This window comes from Manacus vitellinus, unplaced genomic scaffold, assembly GCF_001715985.3.
Source record: "Manacus vitellinus isolate BGI_N305 unplaced genomic scaffold, ASM171598v3 scaffold_18_pilon, whole genome shotgun sequence".
Classification (NCBI taxonomy): Eukaryota; Metazoa; Chordata; class Aves; order Passeriformes; family Pipridae; genus Manacus; species Manacus vitellinus.
In genome coordinates, this window is record NW_021939324.1 from 5896062 (window position 1) to 5919472 (window position 23411).

General features: G+C 40.3%; 1 protein-coding gene across 5 annotated transcripts in view; it reads right to left on the reverse strand.

Annotated features, from left to right (window-relative positions):
- Positions 1-23411, reverse strand: part of KDM4C (lysine demethylase 4C) — a 260355-nt gene that overhangs the window by 80303 nt on the left and 156641 nt on the right. For 3 of the 5 annotated variants that reach the window (XM_029959023.1, XM_029959022.1, XM_018070293.1), the window contains 2 exons: positions 23079-23295; positions 22048-22124 (listed from right to left, as the gene is read on the reverse strand). In XM_029959023.1, the coding sequence (XP_029814883.1) occupies positions 22048-22124; positions 23079-23295 (294 nt within the window). Of the gene's footprint in view, positions 1-19944; positions 20050-21094; positions 21171-22047; positions 22125-23078; positions 23296-23411 lie in introns of those variants that run through there. The other 2 variants (XR_003915696.1, XR_003915694.1) reach the window with 2 other exon arrangements.

The window sequence follows — 23411 nt, forward strand, 5'->3', positions numbered from 1 at the left end:
GCTGTTGGAGAAGGTGTAAAACTGTTCCTTTCAGGAACAATATAGCTATTCATATAGCTGCATCTTTGTCAGGTTCTCTTACTGCATCTTAGGAAACCTGTTCTAGTATCAAGTACAACACAAGACAGAAGCTCAGTGGGAGTGGAGGGGCAGTGAAGAGAAACATGGAACTGTTAAGGTTGGAAAAGACTTCCAAGATCATCAAGTCCAACCATTAACCTAACACCAGGTCCATCATTAAACCCCTAAGCACCACATCGACATGCCTTTTCAGCACTTCCAGAGATGGTAATTCCACCACTTCCCAGGCACACCTTGAGGTCATTTCTTCTTCTTCTATTGCTTGTAACTAGGGAGAAGAGCCCAACCCCTATCTCACCACAAACTCCTTTCAGGTAGTTCTAGAGAGCAATAAGTTGTCCAACAAGCATCCTTTTCTCCAGGCTAAACAACTTCAGCTCCCGCAGCCGTTCCTCATAGAACTTGTGCACCAGACCCCAGTACTGAGCCTTGGGGAACACCACTGGTGATGAGCCAATCAGCTGCATGTAACTCCATTCACCATCACTGTCTGGCCTGGCCATCCAGTTGTGTTTTCACCCATCCAAGCCACGAGCAGACAGTTTTCCAGGAAAATGCTGTAGAAGACAGTGTCAAAGGCTTTACTAAGGTCCAGACAGCCAAAATCCACAGCCTTTGCCTCATCTACTAAGGTTGTCACCCTATCAGAGTAGGAGATCATATCAGCTTATCTCAAAATTCATTATTTGAATAATGATGAACTTTTCCTGCTTCTAATAAGTACATTTCGCTTTTAAGAAAAATCTTCATTTGATCATCTGCTGTATAACTTATCAGTGCAACTAGACTGAGAAGCCAAGGTCCTGAAGAAATTCCACAAAAAAATTAAGCTAAAATTGCACAGGAATTTTAGGCAGAAGTCATAATCTTTGCCTACTAACTACAGACTTTTCACATTAGGGTAAAAAACAAAAAAAAAGGTAGAAAACTATCGCCCTTATGCAGCACTTATAGGAACCAAATTTATTCTCCTCTCACAAACCACTTATAAAAATCTTTGGTGAGCAGAAAGTGTTGGTGGATAGTTGTTCACTGTCTGCTGGACACAGGCTACAAGAAATTAGATCCCTAATAACTTGTAAGTTTCACCAGTGTTCAAAGCAAACCCGGGCAGGTAGGACCAGAGGCTTAAAGCCCATTAAAACTACTTTTGTTAATCATGGCTGCACTGCAATACACTGTACTATATTCAGGCAACATGGCTATTACTTTAACTCCAGTTTCAACACACTGCAAGTAGTGAAAACTCAAGAGGATTTCATATTTACAAAGACTAATATTCCTAATAAATGTATATTAATCATGGATGGCAGTGAAATCACACTAGCAATTATTACCCATGTTATTATCCATGAAGGGCATAGATCTGTTGGAGCTGGTCCAGAGGAATGCCACAAAAGTAATCAGAAGGCTGAAGCACTTCACCTATGAAGGCTTCTCTTCTTCAGCAGGGAGAAGAGAAGACTTTGGGGAGACCTTATTGTGGCCTTCCAATAGTTAAAGGGAGCTTATAATAAATACAGGGACAATCATTTTAGAAGGGGTAATAGTTTTACATTTAGATGAGCTATAAGGAAAACGTTTTTTACAATAAGGGTGGTGAAACACTAGAACAGGTTGTGCAGAGAGGTGGTAGACGTCCCATCCCTGGAAACATTCAACATTAGGTCATATGGGGCTCTGAGCAACTTGACCTAGTTGGAGATGTCCCTGCTTATGGCAGGGGATTTGGACTAGATGACCTTTAAAGGTCCTTTCCAACACAAATTATTCTGTGATTCTATGTTCTCACAGAAGAAGAGAGCGTCTGTGCACCCCTGTGTGTCTGCTGTCAGCCTCTATGTAAAAATCAGGATAGGAATGGATTTCATTATAAAGCATCACTTTACAACATATCCAATCTCTGATTCATTATTACTTTGCAAATCCTTTAAACAAGTAATTTTGTCATTTGTATTTGCATTAAATAATAATTTCTTAAGTATATTATTTTATACTTATCTAAATTAAATCTTAGACCATTTATAATTGCTCATCTCCTTTAAAAATCTCCATAACATTCTAGAATTACAAGAGACCTTTCTTTCTTCCAGTATCTGTATAAAATAAGACATCTCCATACAATTTGCAAGCTTTAGCACAGTAACGTTCAATTCATCTTTCAGCTTTTTAGTGGAGATGATGCATTTTTTTTTTAATAACAATACAGACCATATCCACTGTTTCTGGACCAAATGCTTTCCCTTGCTTACCATGAAACACTTTTGCAATCAGCAATCCTAATCTGGTCTACTCCTTTCTCTGTTTCAATCACTTCTCAGACTCAGCTGTGAAAACTCCCCTCCGAGGAAGCATCAAGACATTCGCAGCAACTTAGACCATTCCTGAAGTATCCCGTGATTCACAGTATTACATCATACATTGCAAAACTTCCCACCGCAGGACACTAGGCATTACTACCTGAACCTGAGCACATATAATTCGTGAAATCTTTGAGTTTTGTGGACTTCTCCCACCAGATCAAGACCCCGCAAGACCGTATCCATCGCTTCAACCAACAGACATCAAAATTGCAACTACCAAGTCTCACTGCTGGATTCAATGGGCGGTGACTATATAACTTTGTACTTTTATCTTTTCTCTTTCTTTTCCTTATCTGTTTTCCTAAGTGTTATTTCTACGTTTTAATATTGCTGTATTACTGTAGATAATAACAACCAAAACAGCTTCATACGTGTTTTCCTTCACAACCAAATTGTTCTAAAACAAATCCTACATATATATGTATTTATAAACACAGATGTGTCACTTCATTCTAATCTGCCCCGAGGGATCTATTAACAAGAACCTGGATTACCCTTGCCTTCTGGGGCAGGTCGTAACACATGGATAAATACTACATAAACGCTAAGCCTGTCCTCATTCATTTATATTTTAAAATGAATGCATTAGATTATCTTTGAGTATTTTTTACAGTCTGCCAAAATTCAAAGTCATATTGACAGTAATGTATACAAAAAGCAGTTTTCACACTTCCATATTTGCATACTTACTTCATCAGCAATAGCACTCTGTATGACAGGAAGCTGCCTGACACAGCAAGGCAACAGAATTCAGCCAAGCCATAGCAGAGGGACACGCAGTAAGTTATCTAATGGTTATTTTTATGGAAAACTATGAATAAGCACCACATGATCCCCTTTCTTGTTAAACTGCTATTCTCCTTTTGCCTCAGGCCCTGTAAATTGCAATGTCGGCACCAAAGAATTATATTCATTCAGTTAAAAAAAAAAAGTTTAACTAATGTCAGTGGATGAAGACAGGGTAAAATAAAATACATTTTATCACAGCTGTTCAGGTCACTGGTTGCACAGAGTGTCTGAGCCTCGTGTTAGTACCAGAGGACAGTGCGATAGACACCTGCATACGATACGAGCAGGTGAATGATTTGCTGTGCTTAGCGGCAGAGCTCAAGGAAGAAGTGGAGAGGCTAAGAAGCATTAGGGAGAGTGAAAGGGAAATAGATTGGTGGACCCTTTTGACCCCAAAAGAAGTCCAGCGGAAGACAGCGAAGCCCTGCCCCTCCTGCCATTAGGCAGATGGAGCCAACCAAGTAGATGGGGGGGAATGGAAACAGGTCCCTGATCAGAGAGGTAAAAGAATCCCCTCCCAACCCCCATCACCTCCCACAGTGCCCTTAAAAAACAGGTATGAGGCCCTGGACCCAGAGAGTCAGGCAGAGGGCAGTGAAGAAGAGGATCTGTCTGGAGGGTCTCCCAGTTGCACCCCATCTACCAGATGGATTACAACCACAGCTATAAAGAAAAAAAAGAAGGGTAGTTCTAGTTGGTGACTCCTTTCTGAGGGAAACTGAAGGCCCTATATGCCAACCATAGCACCCATACCACAGGGAAGCCTGCTGCCTTCCCGGGGCCCGGGGGAGGGATATAGATAGGAGACACCCTGAGTTAATCCAGCCCTCTGATTATTATCCACTGCTGGTGGTCCAGGCTGGCAATGATGACATTAATGAAAGAGGTAACTTCAAAAGGACTTCAAGGCACTGGGTCGATTAGTTAATGGGACAGGAGCACAGGTGGTGTTCGCCTCAGTTCCTGCAGTAGCAGGGATGAACAAGGAGAGGACTAGGAAAGCCCATCTTATCAATAGGTGACTAAAGGATTGGTGCCACTGGCAGAATTTTGTTTTTTTCAACCATGGGGCAAATTCTATGGTACCTAGCCTGCTAGGGACAGATGGGCTTCATCAATCTTGCAAGGGCAGAGGACTCTAGCCCATAAGTTGTCAGGGCTGATCAGGAGGGCTTTATACTAGGTTTGAAGGGGGAAGATGTTGAAACCAGGCTCTCCAGAGATGAACCTAAGGGTGGAAAGCCAGAGTTCGAAGTGAAATCAGCAGCCCAGCTGAAAGGCATGTACACCAATGCACGCAGTATGGGTAACAAACAAGAGGAGCTGGAAGCCATCGTGCAGCAGGAACGCTGTGCTGCAGTCACCATCATGGAAACACGGTGGGATAACTTGCATGACTGGAGCACTGCCATGGGTGGCTACAAGCTCTTCAGAAGGGACAGGCAAGGTAGGAGACGTGGAGGGGTGGTTCTATATGTTAAAGAGTCTCCTGCCTGCAGAACTTGAAGTCAGTAATTATAAGGTTGAGTGCCCGTGGATCAGAATTGGGGGAAGGCCAAGAAGGCTGACATCCTGGTGGGAGTCTTTTATAGACCACCCAACCAGTATGATGAGGGTCATGAATTATTCTACAAGCACTGGTAGATGTCTCAAAATCGCCAGCCCTTGTTCTTGTGGATGACTTTAACCTGCCAGATGTCTGCTGGGAACTCCACACAGCGGAGAAGAGGCAGTCTAGGAGATTTCTAGAGTGCGTAGACAATAATTTCCTGCTCCAGCTGGTAAATGAGCCTACCAGGGGTGGGGCCCCGCTAGACCTGCTGTTGACAAACAGAGAGGGATGGTGGTGGGAGATGTGGTGGTTGGAAGCTGTCTGGGGCACAGTGACCATGAAATAATAAGAGTTTTCAGTACTCAGGGATGCAAAACGGGCCATCAACAAAACTTCTACCTTGGACTTTCAGAGGGCAGATTTCGGCCTACTCAGAAGACTGGTTCAGAGGGTGCCTTGGGAAACAGCCCTTGAAAATAAAGGGCTTCAGGAGGGATGGACATGCTTCAAGAAGGAAGCTTTGAATGCACAGGAGCAGGCTGTCCCAGTCTGCTGAAAGGTGAGCCAGTGGGAAAGACGGCCAGCCTGGCTGAACAGGGCAATTTTGAAGGAAATTAGGGAAAAAAGAGAGCTTACTGACTATGGAAAAAAGGGCTGGCTACTCAGGAAGAGTTTAGGAATATAGTTAGGTCATGTAGAAAGAAAATTAGAACAACTGAACTCAATCAAGCCACTTCTTAGGGATAACAAAAAGTGCTTCTACAAATACATCAACAGCAAAAGGAGGGACAAGAAAAACCTCCATTCTCTGTTGGACATGGGGGGGAACACAGTCACCAAAGATGAGGAAAAGGCTGAGGTACTTAACACCTTCTTTGCCTCAGTTTTCAACAGTAAGACAGGTTGTCCTCAGGACAAGTGGCCTCCGGAGCTGGTAGACAAAGACAGGAAGCCAGACAGCCTCCCTGTAATCCAGGAGGGAACAGTTAGCCACCTGCTGAGCCACTTGGATCCCCACAAGTCTATGGGACCAGATGGAATCCACCCAAGGGTGATGAGGGAGCTGGCAGAAGAGCTTGCCAAGCCTCTCTCCATCATTTACCAACAGTCCTGGCTCACTAGGGAGGTCCCAGATGATTGGAAGTTGGTGAATGTCACACCAATCCACAAAAAAGGCTGCAAGGAGGAACCGGGAAACTACAGGCCCGTCAGCCTGACTTCAGTGCCTGGCAAGGTTATGGAGCAGATCATCCTAAGTCCAATCACAGAATACCTACAGGATGGACAAGGGATCAGACCCAGCCAGCACGGGTTTAGGAGGGGTAGGTCCTGTCTGACCAACTTGATCTCCTTTTTTGATCAGGTGACCCACCTGGTCATTGAGGGGAAGGCTGTGGATGTGTCTACCTGGACTTCAGCAAAGTCTTTGACACCGTCTCCCACAGCATTCTCCTGAACAAGCGGCAGCCCACGGCTTGGACAGGGGCACTCTGTGCTGGGTTAGGAACTGGCTGGAGGGCCGGGCCCAGAGAGTGGTGGTGAACGGAGCTGCATCCAGTTGGTGGCTGGTCACTAGTGGTGTCCCCCAGGGATCAGTGTTGGGCCCAGTTCTGTTTAATATCTTTATTGATGATCTAGATGAGGGGACTGAGTCCACCATTAGCAAATTTGCAGATGACACCAAGCTGGGAGGGAGTGTCGATCAACTGGAAGGCAGAAGGGCTCTGCAGAGGGACCTGGACAGACTGGAGAGTTGGGCTGATTCCAACGGGACGAGGTTCAACAAGGCCAAGTGCTGGGTCCTGCACTTTGGCCACAACAACCCCCTGCAGCACTACAGGCTGGGGACAGAGTGTCTGGAGAGCAGCCAGGCAGAGAGGGACCTGGGAGTTTGGATGGACAGGAAGCTGAACATGAGCCAGCAGTGTGCCCAGGTGGCCAAGAAGGCCAAGGGCATCCTGGACTGCATCAGGAACAGTGTGACCAGCAGGACTAGGGAAGTGATTCTTGCCCTGGACTCAGTGCTGGTGAGGCCACACCTGGATTACTGTGGCCTCCAGTTCTGGGCCCCTCAGTTCAGGAAGGATATTGGGGTGCTGGAACAGGTCCAGAGAAGAGCAACTAGGCTGGTGAAGGGACTCAAGCACAAGTCCTATGAAGAGAGGCTGAGGGAGTTGGAGTTTAGCCTGAAGAAGAGGAGGCTCAGGGGAGACCTCCTCACTCTACAACTCCCTGAAAGGAGGCTGTAGCCAAGTGGGGGTTGGCCTCTTCTCCCAGGCAACAGCAGTAGGACAAGAGGGCATGGTCTTAAGCTGTGCCAGGGGAGGTTTAGGTTAGATATTAGGAAGAAATTTTTTACCGAGAGAGTAATCAGGCATTGGAATGGGCTGCCCAGGGAGGTGGTGGATTCACTTCCCTGGAGGTTTTTAAGATGAGACTGGATGGGGCACTTAGTGCCATGGTCTAGTAACCACAGCAGTGTTGGATCAAGGGTTGGACTTGATGATCTTGGAGGTCTTTTCCAGCCTAGGTGATTCTATGATTCTATTCTATGATTCTATATGTTATTTGTAATGAATTGTGTCTGATATATTTTCAACAACTTCTTCATAAAAGTCTCCATAATTGACCCAACGATCTCTTTCAGCTCTCTGGCATCCATGCCATTAGGAAGCTTTTCATAACTGTTAACTTAAAGATTCCCTGCTTAAGTCTTTTTCTTTTTACTTTATGCATGATAAGCATAAAAAAAACCCAGACTGTCCCTTTCCTTTCTGACATATTCCATCTACAGCCTCTTAGTTGGTTAAACAAATGCAGCTTTTCCACCTAACTACCTTCACCTGCAGCTACATTTTCCCCTCTTAAATGCAGTGAGGGCAGATCTTCAGTGAAATCAGGCAAAGCAGGTTCGGTTGATACATTTTGCACCTCCATCTGTGGAGATGGGCTTACACAGTGTTCAGCTTTGGACTGCCACAACTTGTTAAGCACATGAACTATAATTTTCAGGACTTCTTCTATAGCAGTGGCTGACATCATTGCTCCCCATTCCTTTGACTGTATTCTAACTCCAGTAACTTACACTTTTCTCTAATTACATCCTGTTTTCCAGATTATGTCAATAATTTATCAAGATCTTGTTCATTTCTGATTACCATTACTTCGCAGGCCTCATTAAAAAAAAAAAAGCTCCTATTCAGCTAACATCACCAGTTAACATCACCTGCAACAGCTTCTGCACAAGGGATAACTAAGCAGGCTTTGGTTGGTCAAGTTAGTAATGAGATGATTGCATAGTGTTTGACAGATGTCAGTAAAATAATGAGATTTGTAAAAGGGCTTGACTAAGTACTCCAGTAAAATAAGTAGGCGGTTGCTATTGAAGTAAAACAGCAGCAGATTCAAAACAAACAAACACAAAGGTTCTTCACAGAGCATGTGTCTGTTTGCCGGAAGTGGGCGCTAAAATTTTACACCAGTTGAGAAAGAAGCTGCATAAGTTCACGAAAAAGAAATCCAACAAAGTTTACCTTTTACTTAATAAAAAGAAAGATATTGCCTTTGGCTAAGGCAGTTTCTTATTTGCATATTTTAGGAAATTGAGAAAGCATTAGGGAACACTCGCTCAAGACACATATTCTTCACCAAGTATTAATTTTTTGCTGTGCAGAAGAGGATAAAAGACTAACAGACTGGTTTAATTCACTGTGGCATATCTTACTATCCTATATAACCTGCACTTTTAAAGCCTTACATTTAGAAATGATACCTAGATATTAGGAAAATCCAATTACTTGGCACACATTGCAATATATATCACGTGTAATATACCTTTAATTTTCATGGCTTGTGATTCTAAAAAACTAATGGAATGTAACTTTCTATTATTATTATTTGTATAATAAACTATTGTGGGTGGCTGTATTGTCACAGCTTTATTTAGCAGTTATACCAGAACTAACATCTTCAAATGATTTCAATACATTTTGGCTAGTGGTTTGAATGATAGAATGGCTGGGGTTGTAGAAGACATTAAAGACCATCTAGTTCCCACTCCCCTACCATGGGCAGGGACACCTTTCACTAGACCTGACTGCTCAGAGCCCGATCCAACCTGGCCCTGAACACTTACAGTGATGGGGCATCCATAACTTCTCTGGGCAAACTGTTCCAATGTCTCACCAGCCTCACAGTAAAGAAGTTCTTTCTTAAATGTAATCTAAACCTAACCTCCTTCACTTCAAGGTCATTACCCCTTGATAATGTCTTAAGCACTAAGTAGGACACTATTTATCCAGTTAACAATATATTTCCACCTCTTTTTTTATCAGCTATTTTCCCTGTGTGTCTATTGACTCTAACTAGTGTCTAAAAGCACTCAAAAATCTAAGAAAAGTGGTTAGGAAAGGTTTTGGATTTGGGTTTTTTCCCCCAAATATTTCTAATAAGTCAGAACAGTTGGTTTTCAGTTTTAAGAGTCAACTACTACAAGATGTGTCACAAAAATTCTGACTTACTAGTCTCATTTAAAAATGACTAATTAAAACAGACATCAAATCTTCAATTATGCCACAGTTAAGTCAAATTGTATGGCTATGGCTGTTAAATTTACTTCATTTTCCTCAAGCCACTCTCGTGGGCTTTTTAGACAGGAACTTCTGAACTGAAAATAGATATCCTTAGTCTTCAACCTTTTCTATCATTTGCCTTGTAATGCTCAAGGTCACACTTCTAATAGTATTAACACAGATGTGCATTTGGATATGGCACTGCTGCACTTTGGCTATCTCATTTTCCCAGCTTATTTATATTTCTGTCTATATTTATCCCTGTGTAAAGAGAAAAAGGGTGGTATTTCTCTTGGCACATTTGAAAATGTTGTTTTCAGCAATGGTCCACTAAAGAATATGTTAATCGTTTCACAACAAGGGAACAATTTTCACTCAGGAAATAGCTTTTGAGATTATTTAATTTCAATTCAGAGATCACTACTTTATCCACTTCAAGCTATTACCTTCAGAGATAAACTTCCATCTTCCTAGAGACAAAATATTTGTAAAAAATAAAAAATTGCAGAAAAATTCAGTTTCCTGACTGGCAGTACCATTTCTTAACAGAGTTGATAGATGCTACCATTTTAACTCACAACCTTCATTTGTATTGTAGATGATTAAAGTTCACATCGATTAAGCAGGTTGAGTAATTCCATGAAAGAGATATTCACCACAGGTTAATATTTATATAATTTGTACACAGATCTTTGACTACAAGCTTAAAGTAGGTTCTTGAGAATAGAAGGTGGCCACACTTCTTTTACGGATGAATATTTTCCTCTTTCAAGCCTGTTCAAGACACCCACCTTTGGGAATTTAAAGTTTACAAATCACCAGCTACTTAATTTCCACATTTTAGTAGCCTAATCCTGCAAACATTCAGTCTGCCCTGCCCATGATTTAGGGATGGCCAAAAACTTCCTTGCAATTGCAGGTCCCACATCATGCCAGGCTGAGGCAACAGCATACAGAGCTAGTAATGTTTCGCTACCTTGTCCACACTACTATTGAGAACAGTAATCTCCAAGAATGCCAAGAGCCGGAGAGAGTTGTCTGGGATGACAATACTTAAAAGGATAGGAAATAGAGGTGAGATGTCTCCAAGTAGAGAAGGAATAAGAACTGGCAAGACTGAGACTCAAATAAGAATCAAAATACTCGTTACAGGTAACTGGAGTAAAAATAACTCCCACACTTGAAGGTGGGGGGAGATCTCCATACTTGATGGGGGGATACTATGTGTCCTTCCTCACTATACTTATATACGAAGGAGTCAAAAGGAATGAGATTATCTTATTTAAAACATAAATAATCCACTGAAATTAGGTACAAGATACAAAACTGATCATTCTTCCTGCAAAATATTGAGACTGTGAAAATCATTCCCAGAGGGTAAACACTTGGGTTGGGACAATTCCAGCACAAATACAGGTTGGGTGGAGAATGCATCAAGACTAGTCCTGGTTGAGAAAGAGTTGGGTGTGTTAGTTGACAAGAAGTTTAATGTGAGCTGCTTTGCAGCCCAGAAGCCAGCCATATCCTGAGCTGCATCACAAGTAGTATGGCCAGCAAGTTGAGGGAGACCACTCTTCCCCCCCCAACACTGTGCTCTTGTAAGACCCCACCTGGAGTGCCCTCAATACAAAAAGGACATTGACCTGCTGAAGTGGGTCCACAGGAGGGCCAAGAAATAGATCAGAGGGCTGGAGCACCTCTCCTATGAGGACAGGCTGAGAGAGTTGGGGTTGTTCAGCCTGGAGAAGAGAAGGCTCTAGAAAGACCTTATAGCACCTTCCAGTATCTAAGGGGGCTACAAGAAAGCTGACAGGACAAGGAATAATGGCTTCAAACTGAAAGAGGGTACGTCTGGATTAGACACAAGGAAGAAATTCTTCATTATGAAAGTGGTGGGACGCTGGAACAGGCTGCCCAGAGAAGTTGTGGATAGCTGATCCCTGGAAGTGTTTAAGGTCAGACTGGATGTGGTTGTGAGCAACCTGGTCTAGTGAAAGGTGTCCCTGACATGGCAAAACCTTTCTATGATTGTATGAACACTGAGAGTAAACACTTAGCAAACAAAATGGGAATGATCGTCTATCTTTTACATTTATCTATCTATCTATCTATCAAATGTTGAAAAGTATGCAGGATTATTCCCATTATTATAGACAGAATACCTTCTGAAGAAAAGCTGCATCTTCAAGAAAACAGCAGAGCACCAGCTGTGCAAAAATGTGACAGTTTTCACCCTAGGCCTTCCTGGAGACCAGCTTGTAACCAAGAAGGAACTAGGGTAGTGACTTAGGAACTATTCCATGCTATTCCCTTCCATAACACAACATATAAAAAGGCACAGATAAGAGAGTACGCCCTGTTCTCTCTTCCGGTGGCTGAAGGCGACAGGTCTCTCTGTAGACGGGCTTTGCTTGTATAGGCCAAAGCCTGCCTGCTCCGACCTGCCGTTATCTCCGGTCTCTCCGGGAGGCATGGGGGAGTTGGCTGCTGCCTTGCACAGCTCTTCTGTCCTGCTCAGGGAAGTATTTAATTCATTTTTATATTTATTCATTAGCTCTCTATTAACAGGTATATTTAGGAGATATTTGTTTTTAGGTTTCTTTTTTATCCCCGTTTCCCCCTCCCTTTTCCCTTTTTCCCCCCTCGGGAGCTCCCTGTTGTGGATAATATATTCAAATTGTATATATATAATTGTAAATATATACGTTTTTGATAGAATCCCATTTCTTCCAAACTTCTTTCAGTTTTTTTCTGATGGTTCATTTTTTTTTTCCTTCCCTCTCTGGGAAGCAGGCCTGTTGTCAAGTTTTGGAGACTTGGCAGGAAGCCAGCTCAAAACTTGCACAACATTTTTGGTACCAGGAGTGGGGTATTTTGGTTAAGTTTGGCCTGTTTTGAAAACATTGTCCGGGAAGACAGCCAAGCTCGGTGTTATTTTGGTGAACAAGTCTATTGTTTTGGGAACAGGTCTGGGAACACTGCCAGAGTCCGGGAAAACTGCCAATTGTGAAACCAGCCTCAAGGAGAATCTGGAAGATGTTCTGTCCTTTCTTGAAAACTTCTTCTGCTGTGTCCCCCCATACAATGATGTCATTGATGTACTGAATATGTTCTGGAGCCTTACCCTTCTCCAGTGTGGCCTGAATCAGTTCATGACAGATGTTTCGACTGTGCTTCCACCCCCGGGACAGTCGATTCCAGGTGTATTGAACACCCCTCCAAGTGAAAGCAAACTGTGGCCTGCACTCTGCTGCTAAGGGGATGGAGAAAAATGCGTTGGCAATGTCAGTGGTAGCGTACCACTTTGCCATCTTGGACTCCAGCTCGTACTGGAGCTCCAACATACCTGGCACGGCAGCACTCAATGGTGGCATGACTTCATTAAAGCCACAATAGTCCACAGTCAGTCTGCGTTCTCCATTGGACTTACACACAGGCCAGATGGGGCTGTTGAATGGTGAATGGGTTCTGCTGACCACCCCTTGGCTCTCCAACTTTCGGATCATCTTGTGGATAGGGATCACAGCATCTCGGTTCATCTGATACTGTCGTCTGTGTATGGTTGTCATGGCTATTGGCACTTCTTCATCTTTGACTCGCAGTAGTCCTACAATGGAAGGGTCTTCTGAGAGGTCAGGAAGGGTAGACAATTGCTTGGACTTCTCTTCAATCCCTGTGGCTACACCAAAAGCCCACCAGTACCCTTTCAGGTCCTTGAAGTATCCTCTTCTTAGGTAGTCCATGCCGAGAATGCAAGGGGCTTCTGGCCCTGTCACAACGGAATGCTTTTCCCATTGGTCTCCTGTCAAGCTTATGTCAGCCTGTACCGTTGACAACTCTTGATACCCTCCTGTCACTCTAGAAATAGAAACGGTCTCAGTATTCTTGTGCTCCAAAGGCATTAAAGTACACTGGGCTCCAGTATCTATCAAGGTCCGGTATCTCTGAGGATCCAATGTCCCAGGCCATCAAACCCACACAGCCCAGTAAACATGATTATCTTCTTGATCCCTTTCCTTCTCCTGGCAGAAGGCAGGGCCCCTCTACTGGTCTTGATCAGAGCATTCATCGTTGGACTTTGACTTTGACTTCTTAGAGGTCTTTTTGTCGTCGTCGAAGTGGACCTCCATCTTCTTGTGTTTTGGCGATCAGAGTATCTTTTCTAAGAAGTCTGCATCTACCACGTAGACAAGTTTCTTGTCAGTGTTCTTTTGCTTCAGCTCCCTCACTCTAGCTTCAAGCTTGCAATTGGGTTCACCATCCCATTTCTTCATGTTTTCTCCTTTGCTACGAAGGTTACGTGACCGACGCTTAGGGTTTTCTTTCCTTCAACGTGTGAATGACGGAGATCATGAGCGAGATTGAGACCAGGATCGAGGTCTAGGTCAAGGTCGTCTTCGTCGATCGCGCCGTGATCGTTCCATTGGGCTTTCTCTGTAATCTCTATACCTTCCGTCACCTCTATCTCTAGGGTCGTCCTCATATCTGGAGTATTCATAATCTCTATCCATTCTTTCCCTATCGTAGGTGGGTCAGTATAGGGGATCGAAGGAGTCTTCCAGATTTTCCTCTGTGCTCCTTATCCAAGCACACATGGTGTCCATGCTTGGTTCATCCATCTTTGGATGATTTGCGCTTATCAAGCAGTAGGTATACAGTTTGGGGGCACCTTGAATTACCTTTTTCCACATCGGTTGCATGCAGGGAACACTCTCGGGAACTTGGATGTCATAATAGTCTGGATCAGAGTAGACAATCTCCAGCATGGTCAATTCCCGTAGGTATTGGATGCCTTCTTCCACAGTGTTCCACCTTCTTGAAGAACTCGTCAGGGACTCCTTAAATGGGTATCTCACCCTCACAGCATGGAGGATTCGGAGCCAGAGACTGGACGCCATTTTCTCCCTTCCCATTTCTTGTTCTACCACAGGGTCTCAGGCAATGGATCCCAATTGCTGTGCTTCGTCACCTTCAATCACGTGACTATCAACCCCCTTGTCCCAGCATCGCACCAGTCAGGTGAGGACTTGTTCACCAGGCAAGCGTATATAGTCTCTCCGTAAATCTCGAAGCTCTCTTCTGGTCAGTGACTGTGTAATTTCACTTTCTTGGATTATTTCTTGTCCATCTCTCCCACGTAGAATCTTTTCCACCTCCCTTTTTACTCTTCTGCTATTACATGGAACCGCTCCCGCCTCCTCTCTGTATCTCTCACGTGGAGGTGGAGACTGGGCATGCCGTGGGGATGAGCTTCTAACTCATTCATGGTGTGGAGATGGACTTCATCGTCGCTCACACTGCAGAGATGGATTTCTACGCTGTTCACGCCACGGAGATGGACTTCTACGCCGTTCATACCGTGGGGATGGACTCCTACGTCGTTCACACCATGGAGATGGACTTCTACGCCGTTCATACCGTGAGGATGGACTTCTATGTCGTTCACGATACTCAGCAGGTGGAGGTAGCGAGTAGTCTTTCGGGTGCCGAGATAAAGGCCTCATCCAATCATCCACGCCTCCAAGAGACTGGAGATAACAGCAGGATACCCTGCTACTGGCTATTTTTAGCATGTTTTTCCCCTCAATGACTTTCAAGCAGTACCCCTGGAGATCAGATATGGTCTTTGAAGACAAATTTAGATTGCATGAGATTGGTGGAGGTTCTCTGGTCCAATTCCACCCCCAAGCAGGGCCACATTTAAAGCTACATCTTATCGAAATCATGCTTTACCCTGCAGGGAACCCCTTCCTTGGTAAGATGAGAAAACCAACTCAACCAGAGGTGCCCAAAGCTGTCAAGCAGGGTATCAGTGGCAAAGGTTGACTTGGTGAACCACAGGTGAAGGGAAGGTCAAAACAGACTTTGAGTCTGAGCCTTATGGCACTTAGGTTAAAAAGATATTTTCTGAGTTTAATGGTCTTCAATTTGGTTTCTGTGACCCCATCAGAGAAACTCCATATTTACAAACTTGCTAAAGTATGTTGTGTCACAGACTGGTTTTTGAAAGCAATACATATCTTGTTACTAGCCTAATACCAAAACCATAAAGAAATACCATGCTCCCCCCATTACTTATACTGCAACTATAAGTAATTCTCCCAGCAAGTCAACTTTTTGTAGAGAAGGTTTGCAGAAATCCATATTTAAAAAATAAAAAACTAAAAACTAAAAAAAAAAATTAGGTCTTACTTTTCTGAAAACAAAAAAAACACAGAAAGCTTTAGGGTTTTATTTTTCCCATTGTAGTCAGATTTTCATGCCCAAAAGTTTCTTTTATTAACAATATTCAAATTTTTTTAAAAGCTTTGTAGCAAAATCAGTCTGAAATTTAAGACACTGTATACCAACTCACATGTTAATTCTGGCAGTTACCAGCCTCTGAAAAGAGGAGTTTATAATGGAAATGCTGACACTGTATTATTGAGAAGGGCACCACTATAAAAAGAACATTCCAAATCATTATTTTCAGTAGGGTGAAATAGGGCAGTTTCTGAGCTGGAATGTGGAAAGCACTTACATGCCACTTCTCTGATGCCTTTGGGAAAAAGAAAATAAAAATCCTTCAAATGATGTAAAGGGCTACTCTAATCATAGAATGCAATGAAACCCAAAGATCAATTTTCAATAAGTAATATACAAAGCATGAAAAAACTCAACTACAGAAAAAAAATATCTGCTAAGCTGTTTAAACATACGATATGTTCTCAAAATCAGTGCTAACTAACCAGATTAAGTACTTACCAATTTCTGTAGTGCCATGGAGAATAGTGCAAGAATAACTTGTGAAAAGTCATGCAGCATGAACAGCTGGCTTACTGTGAAGCAAGGCATTGGAGGGTATTTACCTGTTCCCTTACTTGCTCTTCTTTCTAACTCTTTCCTGTCCCAAATCCTTTTGTCCTCTAAATAATAAAGCTATTCTGTGTTTATGTACTATAGCTATTAGGTGACCATGTCTTTGCTCATTGTACAGTACGTTGCATTCTCAGTAATGCCAGTCATTATTCTTCCTGACTTCAGTAGCTTTCTCTAGCTGAAGCATTTAAGATTAATGAGGCATTTTTCTCAATCAAGGCACTTTGTATGAATACAGTTACCGTTTCAGGAGACATGCAGATAACTTATTTAATATTATTTGATTTTTTAAAATTGTTTTGAGGGGTTGATTTATGGCTATTTTTTTGTCCATTAGCATAGACCACTCAGTATCACTCTTCTCTTTTGTCAATAATTGTTATCAAACAGGACCTACTCCCCAGTAGAATATAAAGATATGTTATGTACCATGAATCCAGGTATATTCTGGAGGGTGAAAATTCAACATAAAGTATTGTAAAGCATACTACTTCAGCTCCCTAGAGATGCTGCAACTGCAAGAAAACAGTATGCTTCTGAATCTCAAAAGCAGTTTCCTCTGATAATATAAAACAGAATATCCATCATGGGGAAAATCTGGCTCTGTAAATCTGACACAGACACTTTTCTATTTCCATACTTTAATGATGTTCATAGTTGGGATTAACATATAATACAGCTTCCTTTAGCTATTAAGTCACGTGTTATTTCTACAGCACTCTCATGCTTCATTGCTTTGCAAAATCATACTGATATACAAGACCCTAATAGAGACCAAATTTTCAATGAAGTTAACACAACTGCCATGATTTTAAGAAAACATAGTTTAACAGATATTAAAACAATATTTAATTGTGTAAGCAAAGGAATGAGAATAAATTTTTCCTCCTAAGAAATTAACTGTGAACCTGGAAACAAGGTTGCACCAATGTTTCGTAACTTCCATTATATTCTTCATTGCACAGAACTTTTCTTTTTCCTTGTTTTCTAATCAACATTCCCTTCAGGATTTAATGTCTTACCCAGAAGGGAATTTCTCAGACAGGTCGACTTCTGCTAAATCTCCTCCTTCTAGGAATCAATGTAAAGAGGAGGGAAAACAATTTCAGGCATCCAGGAAGTTGAAGTTTCAGGGAATAAGTATTTCCTCCTAATTAAATCTAATTTTGTTCTCTTTCCTGATACAAAAATTGAATTTTGGAAGGCATGTATACATATAATTCCCACAGGGAGTCAGAGTCAAATCTGTTTCAGATCTTCTGCAACAGCTGCAGTTTTTTAGCTATGCTTATCCTGAACAAATATTTAGAGAAATATGATTTTTTTTATTTGTTTCATATAAAAAAAAAAGGCATGCAAATAAGTAATTTTCTTTAATTTCACCTCCCTCTCAAGAGAGACTTATGGTACTACACAGCAATTTAAAATACAATTAAAATAACATATGTATAACAAGAGATATAGAAAACTCATTCTGCGTTCAGTTTTGGTCCACACTGTACAAAAAAGGTGTGGTCATGCTGGAGAGGTCCAGAGAAGGGCCATAAAGATGATCAAAGGACGGGGAAGCCTGTCATATGAGGAAAAGCTGAGAAAACTGAGTTTGTTCAGCCATGAGAAAAGAAGGCTTTGGAGACATTATCATGAGGTGCCAGTATTTAAAGGGTGGCTACAAAGAACATGAAGACTACATTTCTTACAAGGAGTCACATGGAAAAGATGATAGGTAATGGGTACAAGTAACTCCTGGAGACAATCTGATTAGACACAAAAGGAAAAAATTTCACACTGAGAACTACCAGCCATTGGAGTAACCTCCACAGGGAAGTGGTGAGTTCCCTACACTGGACACTTAAAATTCAGTTGGACAGGGTGTTGGGCCACCTTGTCTAGACTGTGCTTTTGCCAAAAAGGATTGGATCAGACAATTCTTGAGGTCCCCTTCCAACCTGGTATTCTATGATTATATGAAAAAAATCATAAAAATTTAAAAATTGACTCAGAAAAGAAACATATGCATTTAACTCGAAGCACAAAATGTAAAGCTTCAGGTTGGTAAAACTAATATAAATGGCAGATTTTCAAAAGGGAAAATAGTACTTAATTCAGTCATCTTTTTTAACATATATACAAAAGATTGGTTAAAAGAGAACCACACTACCTTAAGTATAATGCCAAGATTGCATAAAAGTATTGTAGTATTTTGAAGTGAAAGCTGTTAGGATAATCTAGGCTTATTGTCCAAACTCTGAAGGGACAGAAGTATTATCCTAAAATGATAAATAAGACCAAATAAGTATCAGCAATTCTTATCACACTGATGTCAGGAATAAGGTTCCATACAAGCAAAAATATATTAATATATTTAAGTTGCATATCAAACTAATAATTTTTTTTCCAAAGATAACTACAATCACAATGCTTTGCAATGAATAATACTGTTCAAACAAGCAAACAAGAACTACAGAAAAAAAGGTTCACTATATATTTTATCCTTCTGCCTCAGGGTACAATCAAGTCTTCTTCAACTATTCCTGAAAAAATGTTTATCTAACATGTTTTTAAAAATTGTGAAGGAGTACCTTCTGTAAAATCTATATATATACTATTCTTATGGTATGCTAGTTTTACAAATAAAAATTCATAAAATGTCCTGATATTAACTTCTGCTGATGCAACTTAAAGCCTCTACAAGTCATCATATCCCTATAATGAGAGAATGGGAATTGATTGTATTACTCTTAGTCATACACATATAATTTTACATGACTGAATGCAACTTTTTTCCTTTCTGCTTTCCCCTGGCTATACTAAGAAGGTTAAATCTTTTCAACTCTCCCTTATGGCATGATTGAGATCTATTAGGAATGATTAAAAGAATTTTGGTTTATTTTCAGTTGCAACTCTTGTTTCCTTCCATCCTATTCAAGCACATGGTTTTTTCAGCCCTGTATGTTCACTATGAGATGCAGTTCTTCAGCTGCGCTCTCTCTAAAACTGAAGAGAGCAGAAAGATTGTTCCATGGTAGTTTTTTTCAGACTTTGCTTCTATTACAAGTCTTAAACATCCTCATGTGATGTTTCAGGTTCTACAGAACTAATGATTTACATTCAGTTTGTGACCAGAGTGGTCAGAACTGCAGTTGGCAACCAGAGCTACTGCTTAGGTACAGATTCCCATCTTATGTGTGCATAACCAACGATCGTACTGTATCTATCTCTGTTGAAATCCATATGATTTATTTTACACCATTTCTTCAATACAGTTTAACACTTTGGCAGCTTCACAAGAAGCATACTCCTTCAGCTCCTGTGCAATCATCTTAAACAGCTTAAAGTAGACCAGTCTAGATTTCTACATATCTTAAGGGTATGAAAAGTAATCAGCAAACAATGCTCTCAGTTTTAAGAGTCTGATGAGAATGATGGTTGGTGGCCTGAGATATTAAGGGTTGAAAGCAAATCCATATTGCTATATGTTTGGCAACTATTAATTTTCAATGTAGTTTTCTGTTACTGCTATATCAGAATTTAAATCCCTATCAAAAGCATCTGAAGTTAGGATGTATGAAATCTTTTGCTTATTCCTTATTCCCACCATCTGTCTTAAATACATATCTCTTTGTATTCTGTTATTGTCTAGGTTTTTAGAAATTGATAGATCTATCAGTATTTTTCCTGGTATCCCTGATGGGTTGACTGCCACCTACTTCCTCGGGTCATCCATTTCTTGCCTTTTTAAAAAGCTGATGTCACCTCAGCTAAGCTCTGCAAACTCTAGTAATCACTACATAGCTCTGAGATTGCTTCAGCATCTCAAGACTTCTGAAAGACACTATTATTAAAAAAGAAAAAGTGAATTGTGTATCATTCATGTGTGAGTATATAACAAAGCATTATTCACATCCTTTAAACAGCTGGATTTCTGCTATTTAACTCAGGTAACACATACCTACTATCTATCTCTCCTACATCTTTCAGGTGAAAATGAACAGTTCACATTTACATGTGAATGGTATGTAATAATGAAGACTACAAGACAGCAGATTGAAGGACAACTTTGTAAGTAAATGTAATACTAATGAGGTATATTCAATCTCAGATATTTCATTAAAACTTTCCAACTTAAAAATTATTTAAGGCATTAAGAACGGAACTTTTTTACACAAACATGTCTGTACAAAGAGCTCTCTTACTTTACAAGTTCATTTCACTCATGTTACCAAAACAGAATTACAGAAAGATGAAGTTGTTGGCACTAATGATTCAGCTGTACAGTAATCAATACACACATAAAATCACAGCAATACAGTTGAATATATAATAGGCAAAGCTTATATAAAATAAATTGTCCAAACTGCCAACATACACTGTCTAGTCTTTGCGCGGTGAGAATGGTGCACCGTTTCACTCCTATTACCTTCTTGTTACCCAAGATATAAAATTATAGGAATACACTGGGCCTTCTCTCCAGTTCCTAGAGTGTGCTTTTGTAAAAATCCAATTCTAAAACCTCATCACATAAAATTTCCACTCAGCTATTTTCTGTATGGTTTTGATATCTCTTTACTGCTTCATCTCATCTCCTCAAATAATTTGGCTAAAATTACTTTCCCTAAAATTCAGATCTGTCTTATTTTCAGAAACTTGTATGCATCATAATAGAACAAAACTAAGTATATTCAGTAAAACATGAAAAATTCTTCTCAAATTATGTTTTCCATGGGTGTTAATTTTCCTCAAAAAAGTTTGCCAAGTCAAGCTTTGATATTCTCCCCAACATTTTTTTTTCTATCATATTATCAAGTTCCTCTACTATTGACCCATAGTGAATCTGAGTCAAGTCAGTCACCTCACTATTGTTCTTATCTTTCACTTACCAATGCTAAATGTCCTCTTCACTTCAAGAATATTTGTAAAATATTCTTAGACTCCAGAATAATTTTAGAATCCTTTCTACAACACAGTATTAACAAATTATAAGACTGAATTTTGGTTTACTTTTTTTTTAGTGACTTTTGCTTTTAGAAAAATATACTATACTCAAAAGACAAAGAGTCTCTCCAAATTTCCCCTCAAATGCATTTACGTTATATATTAAGTTAACATCAGGTTCCAAGGCAACATACTAAATTTTTCAGTGTTTTTTAACACAAACATGGTATTCAGTCCTACTGCTGTCATGCATGGTATTTCATGAATAAGAATGGTTCTCCTTAGAATTCCCATGCTTGCAAATCATAGCTGTATCTTCCCTGAAAAGAAATTAACAAAACTTTTTCAGAGTACCAGGGCTTTCTGACCCTGTTGGTTTAATTGATAATAAAATTCTGAGCTCATAGCAACCTGTCACTTGCTAGAACACAGTTGTGTTTTTCCTATCAACTTTCCCCTTACTCTAGAACAGTAGTCACAAATATGTTTTAGGAGATCCTGAAACTCAAGACTGTCTGATAAAGAAGCTGTAGGAAGGTACTCAGGTAAACAATGAAAGATGAAAATTGGATTATACCTATTTAGGAGAAAGCTCATTTTTTTCTCTCTTATGAGCATCTTAATTTTCAGTTCTTTCCTTGAACAACATTTTTCACACAACTATATTCTGTCAGTCAATCTTTTTCATGAGTCTATAAAACTATTCCAATTTTGTCTATCAAAATGCCATTACATTTTACATTGAAATCTCATCATATTTTACAAATAATTTTTCTCTAGCAAGAGTGTTCAGAAAAAATATGCCGGCTGCATTCCACATGAAATAATGCATGTGCTACTTTTTTCCCCTCCCCTTAATCTGTAATTTTTAGATAGCTAAGCAACACGTGAAACTTACAGCTGTCCAGGCCTCTTTTCTGCATCGCGAACACAACCATTCATTATGGATTTCTTGAGAAGGAACACCATAGCAACCTAGAACAAGAGAGCTGTATTGATTATTATATTCTTTCTATTAATAACATCATACACTTCACCTGTATATAAACAATAGTAGAGCACATGTCCTGTGACAAAGGAGATGTTTTTCCAATCCAGGTTGTCTGCTAATTCCATAGTCTGTGAAACATATCTTCCCAAAACTCAAAAAAACCCCCCAAAAAACCCAAGCCCAAAACAAAAACAGAACAAAACAAAACAAAAAACCCACAAAAATCCTCACTCAACAAAAAAATCCCACAAAGTCAAAGCCAAACTAAAAACCAAAACAAACAACAACAAAATCCCAAACACCCAAAACCCCAGATCACAGGGTATTTCTTAATTCTGTCAGTACAATAGCAAATCCTGAATTCTCCCTGCAGTAAAAATTTTACTTAATATATTGATACCTATGCAATTATACCACATTTCTGAATATCATATGGACTTTAGCGTTACCTATTCAATTTCTACTGCCTTTAGAACTTACTGCAGTAAGTCCATGCATTTATCAGTAACTCTTGCAATAAAAAAGAATGTAAGGTGAAGGAAATTACTACATAAAGTTAATAGGAATATTCTCAAGTTCTCCAGCAGAATTTTACCCTGACTACTTAGTAAGGGCATAGTAACATCACACAGTGGTTTAAAATATGAGAAGTAAAAGAGTAATTTAGTTGCTCAGAATAGAAACAAGAATCAGAAGTTTGTGATTATTGAAAGTTTCCAGGAAAGTTAATTCTTCAATATTTTCACAGCAACCATTAAAAAGTAATAGAAAATCTAATGTACTTTTCAAAAAAAAATTGGACAGTGATCGAAGCATTACAAATGGAAATGTTTGCCAAGTACTTTTAGAGCCATGCTAGAAGCCTAGATAACTATTATTTATCTATAAAAGAAAATTTGAAACTACATTTCTGCCAACAGAACCATTAGATTATTTACTTGCATGAACCCGTACGCAACACTTTGCACAGGAAATCAGAAGACTTGTTCCATCTTCTTCAATAAAGGCATTTGATGGATAGTTTTCAGTGTTTTCTTCACTATAAATAAAACACATCTCTGGAATAAGAGGTTTAGTCTTTTCATTTTCTGCCATCAGTGTTCCTGCTGAGTTTGCTTCCCTGAAAGTAGGACCTTCTTCATCATGATTGTCTGGCTGGAAAATAAACAAAATTTATATTTAAGTAAAAGAAAGGAGAGTTTTACTCTTCCTTTTGATTATGATGAAACTGATCCTCCCCTCCCAACTTTTGCATCAACAGTATAACGGTT